The sequence below is a fragment of the Thalassophryne amazonica genome, chromosome 5 (assembly GCF_902500255.1).
Source record: "Thalassophryne amazonica chromosome 5, fThaAma1.1, whole genome shotgun sequence".
Classification (NCBI taxonomy): Eukaryota; Metazoa; Chordata; class Actinopteri; order Batrachoidiformes; family Batrachoididae; genus Thalassophryne; species Thalassophryne amazonica.
In genome coordinates, this window is record NC_047107.1 from 118,243,884 (window position 1) to 118,249,694 (window position 5,811).

Genomic DNA, 5,811 nt, shown 5'->3' on the forward strand with positions numbered 1-5,811 from the left:
CACCTGTGACACCACGGATGACCAATCACAGTGTATATAAGCATATGTCATCCGAGGCTGTGTTCCTTTTTTTCTTCTCGCGTGCGGTCCACTACTGTTGGTGTCCCCCATTTTGTGCTGGATATTTATTGTGGTTTTGCCATCGTTGGATGCCCTTTCGCCTTTCCTTTTGGCAGGAGCAGCATTTTTCGCCCTCCTGGGGCTGCGACAGTTTTTGTTACTGCGGTAAGTGTCTCTTTTATTCGACCTTACCGGTGACGGCAGCGTGTTCACCCCCTCTCCCGGTATTGCGCGTGTATATGGACATATATATATTGTTTAGAGCTACCTGAGTTAGTCTTTGGTCTTTTTGTTGTTTAGTTTTTGCTACTACCGGTGATGGCAGCATGATCGGCCCCTCTCCCGGTTTTGAGCCTATTTATGTTTACAGCGGACGGTATTGGCCTCATTTTGTTGTTTAGTTTTTGCTACTACCGGTGACGGCAGCGTGAGCGCCCCTCTCCCGGTTTTGAGCCTATTATGTTTACAGCCGACGGTGTTGGCCTCATTTTGTTGTTTAGTTTTTGCTACTACCGGTGACGGCAGCATGAGTGCCCCTTCTCCCAGTTTTGAGCCTATTTATGTTTACAGCTGACGGTGTTGGCCTCCTTTTGTTGTTTAGTTTTTGCTACTACCGGTGATGGCAGCGTAAGCGTCCCCTCTCCCGGTTTTGAGCCTGCTTACATTGACAGCTGACTGTATTAGTCTTTTTTGTGTGTGTCTTTGGCTACTTCTGGTGACGGCGGCATGCACGCTCCCCTATCCCAGTTTTTTTTTTTTTTTTGGCCTGCATTTTGTCACAGCTAACGGAGTTGGTCTCCTGTTTCGCTATTACTGGTGACGGCAGCGTTCGCGCCCCCTCTCCCGGTGCTGGCATATGTTCTGAAGACTGCTAGATGTGTGGATTCGTCTGTTGAGTGGTCAGGATTATCGACGGCTGCCACTGCTGTGCTGCTTGTGGGCTCGCAGTCCAAGCAGATGACGGTCATGACCTGTGCCCAGCTTGTCTCGGGCTTGATCACCTGATAGAGGCGCTGTCAGAACATCCCTGTATGAACTGCAGTTACATGCCTCGTGCTGTGAGATTGGCTCAGCTGGCACACGTGCACCCTCAACAAGAGGCCGACCAGCTCCCGCCTTCGGTGCAGGTGACTGCACCCAGGCGTTCAAAGCGTCGGAGTGAGGTCCCTGCTACCGCGGCTCCTCCTAAGAAGAAGCGGGTCAAAGCCAATCAAGGGTAGAGCAGCTGTCTGCAGAATTGGCTGAGATGAAGTCATTGTTTCAAGCCCGGCAACTGGAAGCTCCCTTGCCTGAGACGGGTGCTTCTCCACCTATGCCTGAGTTGGCAGTGGAGGTCTCTCGTTGCCTCGGCCTCTCATTTTGGGGCGGAAGCAAAGACTCTGTCGTCTCTTGCTTCTGAAACGGGTTCATTCGGCTTATCTCAAAGTGTAGTCAGTGAGTCGAGCGATGCCGCTGAGCAGGATGTTATGCGTAGGGCCCACTGCCTTTTCTGTTCCCCCATCAGTGGACTATTTGAGCGAATTGTCAGCGTGTTGGTGGGACCCTCGGCCTTATCACGTCTCTCGGCGGACGGTCAAGCGTTGGCCTCTATGCATGAGTCTGCCAGGGCCGGTTTTGACCGCATGCCAGTAGTTGACCTGGCGGTAGCCTCGCTTATTGTGTCTCCTGAGGAGGCTCTACACAGTGAGGCTTGGGTCCCATGGACTCAGTGCCGTGTGACCGACCTCTTTTGCAAGACTTATAATGCCGGAGTGCATGCTGGCCAGTTGGGTAATTCCCTGGTGCACCTCCTGTTTGCAGTTTCTGCATCTCTGCTGGATACTGGTGCTGCGGCAAGTGTGGTAGGATTTAATGATACTGCGTTGCAGGCTTTTGCCCTAATGTCAAGGGAGCTTGGCCGAGTTATGTCTTTCCTTGTTCAGGCTCGTCCGCAGGTTTGGCTGGCGCAGTCTACCCTGACTGAGGTATGTTGGAGGACCATCCGTGGTGTTCCCGTGGAGCCATGTGAGCTGTTTGGCCAAGCTGTCCTGGAGGCACTGGAGCAGACCATCCAGACACAGCAGACTAGGCGGCATTGGACACTCGGCTCTCAGCGGAGGCTGGGTGGTGGTTTTCGTTAGCCAGTCAGCCACCCATCCAGGCAGACCTGAGCTTCAGATGGTGGCCGCCAACCCCCCAGGGCCCCTAGGGGTTGTGGGGAGTGGAGGTGAGGCCACTGGGCCGGCAGTCGGATGGTTTTCCCATTAGCAGCTCGACTACTGGGCTGCTCACACTGTGGATCCGTGGGTGGTTGCTACTTTGACCCGTGGTTACAGGTTGCAATTCTGGTGCCGGCCACACATCTCGGACTGGGTCAAGGTGACTTTGATTGCTGACCCGGTAAAAGCCCAAGCACTACACCGGGAGCTCTCCACCCTCTTGGCCAAGGGTGCTATCGAGGAGATGGATCATCTGCAGCAGCCCAGAGGATTCAACATATTTCCTCATACCGAAAAAGACTAGTGGGTTTCATCCCATTTTAGATCTGTGGAGACTCAATTGTTATTTGAAGGTGCTGCCGTTTCACATGTTGACCACGGCAGAGGTCCTTCAAACTGTGGCAAGGGGAGAGTGGTTTACATCAATAGATCTGACCGATGCCTATTTTCATGTACTTATTGCGGGAGACCACCTCCGCTTTTTGAGGTTTGCCTATCAAGGTTGTCATTGGCAGTTTCGGGTACTCCTGTTTGGCCTCTCCCTTTCTCCAAGAGTGTTTACTCAATGTGTGAAGGCAGCTCTCGCCCCACTGCAAGCATGCGGAATGCAGATTCTGCCGTATCTCAACGATTGGCTTCTGTGCGCCCCATCTCGAGCGCGTGCATCTCAGGATATGCATCGGCTGCTTGCTCACGCGTCCCAGTTGGGTCTCAAGGTCAACCTGGAGAAGAGTTGCCTTAGTCCTTCTCAGACCACTGTTTTTTTTGGGGTGGCCTTGGATTCAACTTCCATGGAGGCTCGTCCATCTGTCCGCAGGATAGACAATATCCTCCAGTTGGTCAGTCGGTTCAGACTAGGCAGGCGGTTTCCATACATCGCCGTCCTGCATCTTCTCGGCAAAGTGACGTCAGTCACTCGCGTTGTGCCGTTGGGCTTGCTTTCGTTATGCCCTGTGCAGAGGTGGCTCAACAGCTTTTGTCTGGACCCCCAACTGCTCAGACATTGCATGCTCACGGTAACATGGTTGTGCCTCTGGGCCCTGGCTCCCTGGAGGAACAGGGCTTATTTGTCCAGGGGTGTCCCGATGGGAATGGTGGTGTACCGCAGAGAGGTGGTCACCACGGATACCAGTTCCACGGATGGGGGCGTGGTCTGGCAGCACAGAGCGGTTCAAGGGCTCTGGAGCCGACGGGATCGCTTGAGACATATCAATGTGCTGTAGCTACTGGCAGTGCATCTAGCTCTGAGGCACTTTCTTCCCTACCTGGAGGGGAGACACGTTCTGGTATGGTCGGACAACACCTCAGTTGTCTACGACATCAACCATCAGGGGGTACCAGATCGGCTCAGCTTCTGAAAGTCTCCAGGGATCTGCTGGAATGGGCCTTTCCTCGTCTGTCCACTCTGCGGGCAGAGTATCTACCGGGAGAGCAGAACCGAGCTGTGGACGCACTCTGTCAGGCGCCTGCTCCAGGGGAGTGGTGTCTTCACACTGATGTGGTGAGCAGGATCTGGGACCTCTATGGTCGCGCAGAGGTGGATCTGTTCACGACGGAAGTGTCAACTCATTGCCCTTTGTGGTTTTCCCTTACAGGGGTGTTGGGCACGTTGGGTCGGTATGCATTTGCTCATCCGTGGCCCAAGGTGCTCCTGTATGCTTTTCCTCCTCTTCCGTTGATTTGGTCCACTCTACAGCGGGTTCTCAGAGAGGGCCACAGACTCTTGCTGGTGGCTGCGTCCTGGCCCGCGCGTCCATGGTTCCCATTGGGAACAAGACTGACTGGACTCGCTGATCCTGTCAGGCATGCCATTTTGTCTGCCAGGGCACCTTCTACCCAGCAGCTATATGACAACAAGTGACGACTATTTTGTCAATGGTGTTCTGCCTGCAGTGAGGATCCAGACACCTGTTCCGTTTCTACTATTCTGGATTTTCTCCAATCTGTCCTTGATGAGGGCCGCTCTCCCTCGACACTGAAGGTATATGTAGCAGCTATTTCATGTTACCATACTAGAGTGGGTGGTTGTTCAGTTGGAAGCCATCATCCAGTTTCTCTTTTTCTGCGTGGTGCTCGTTGGTTGCATCCACCGGCTGCCCCATGTGCACCAGCCTGGGATCTGACCCTGGTTCTCGAAGCACTTTGTCGTCCTCCATTCGAGCCTTTGGCAGAGGCAGACCTCAAGTGGTTCTCGGGTAAGACTGCATTTTTGTTGGCCATCGTCTCCCGCTAAAAGAGTGGGTGAGTTACATGCTCTATCTGTCAGCCCCTCATGTCTCAGATGGGGTCCCGATCGGGCTGATGTTAACCTGTGGCCGAACATGGCATTTTTGCCTAAGGTGTTGTCCTGTGCTCATAGTAACCAGCCATTGAGATTAGCGCAGTTTCGAGCCTAGGCGTCTGTGGCCGGGGATGGGTCTGAGTTGTTGTGTCCAGTGAGAGCACTGGAGGCGTATATTGCGGCTACTGAGAGTTTGAGATGCTCTGACCAGCTGTTTTTGTGTCATGGGTGTCCTAAGTTGGGCTTTCCTTTATCTAAACAACGTCTCTCTCATCGGATCGTTGATGTCATCTGCCATGCCTTTCGTGCAGGGGGCTGTTCCCGGCCGGCCGGCATGAAGGCTCACTCTACCAGGAGTGTCTCTGCTTCCTGGGCAGCTCTGAGAGGGGTTCTGCTGAATGCCATCTGCACTGCGGCATCATGGGCTTCTCCGAGTATGTTCATTTGTTTCTACAATGTCAATGTGGCCGACCCTCATCTTTTGGGTCGTGTGCTCCTGTTGGGGTCCTCTGGATCTCCTCTGTGATGTAGGTGCTCAGGATTCCTCATGACATTGTTGGTATTAGTCATTCAGTGCTTTTAGCACTGCCCTCTGGCGGTCAGGAGGGATGAAATGGAATGAAGGTTACGTATGTAACCACGGTTCTTTGAATCCCGGATGACCGCCAGAGATTCTCTGTCTCTCGGAATCTCCGCTTTGTGCAAGAAGATTCTGTAGGAGCAGAGCCTCGGATGATGTATGCTTATATACACTGTGATTGGTCATCCGTGGTGTCACAGGTGTGACTATTTTGGCATTATTGCTCGAACTGCGCATGCGCGAAGGGATCATTCAGTGCTTTCAGTACCGCCTTCTGGCGGTCATACGGGATTCATAGAACCATGGTTACATACGTAACCTTCATTTTTTGAAGTGTTCCTGAGCCCACGCAGTAAGATCCTTTACACAATGATGTCGGTTTTTAACCCTTTGGGGTCCGAGAGCATTTTTTTGGACAGTTCACTCGCCTGGCATAAATGTTTTATTATTGCTGTTAACAGCTCTCCCTGCATCCCACAATCAAGTTTTATGTATTTTTTTTTCAGGACAACCTGTGCTTTCAGAATATATATGTTTTTTTTGTATTTTATAAGTGTAATAAAGGTTTACAATCAAAAATAGGCAAGGAAAAAATAAAGCGAAAAAAATTTTTTCCACACATTTATTCAAAACACACAGCAAACTATAATAAACAACTGTTTTGACACTTTATGAAGGTAATTTAATTTGAG

At 51.9% G+C, this 5,811-nt stretch overlaps 1 protein-coding gene across 1 annotated transcript; it reads left to right on the forward strand.

Annotated features, from left to right (window-relative positions):
• The first annotated feature begins 2,863 nt into the window (after positions 1-2,863).
• Positions 2,864-4,119, forward strand: LOC117509999. Its single transcript, XM_034169607.1, is given in 2 exon segments — positions 2,864-3,581; positions 3,584-4,119. Coding segments are annotated over 2 exon segments (1,254 nt in total).
• The last annotated feature ends 1,692 nt before the right edge of the window (positions 4,120-5,811 follow it).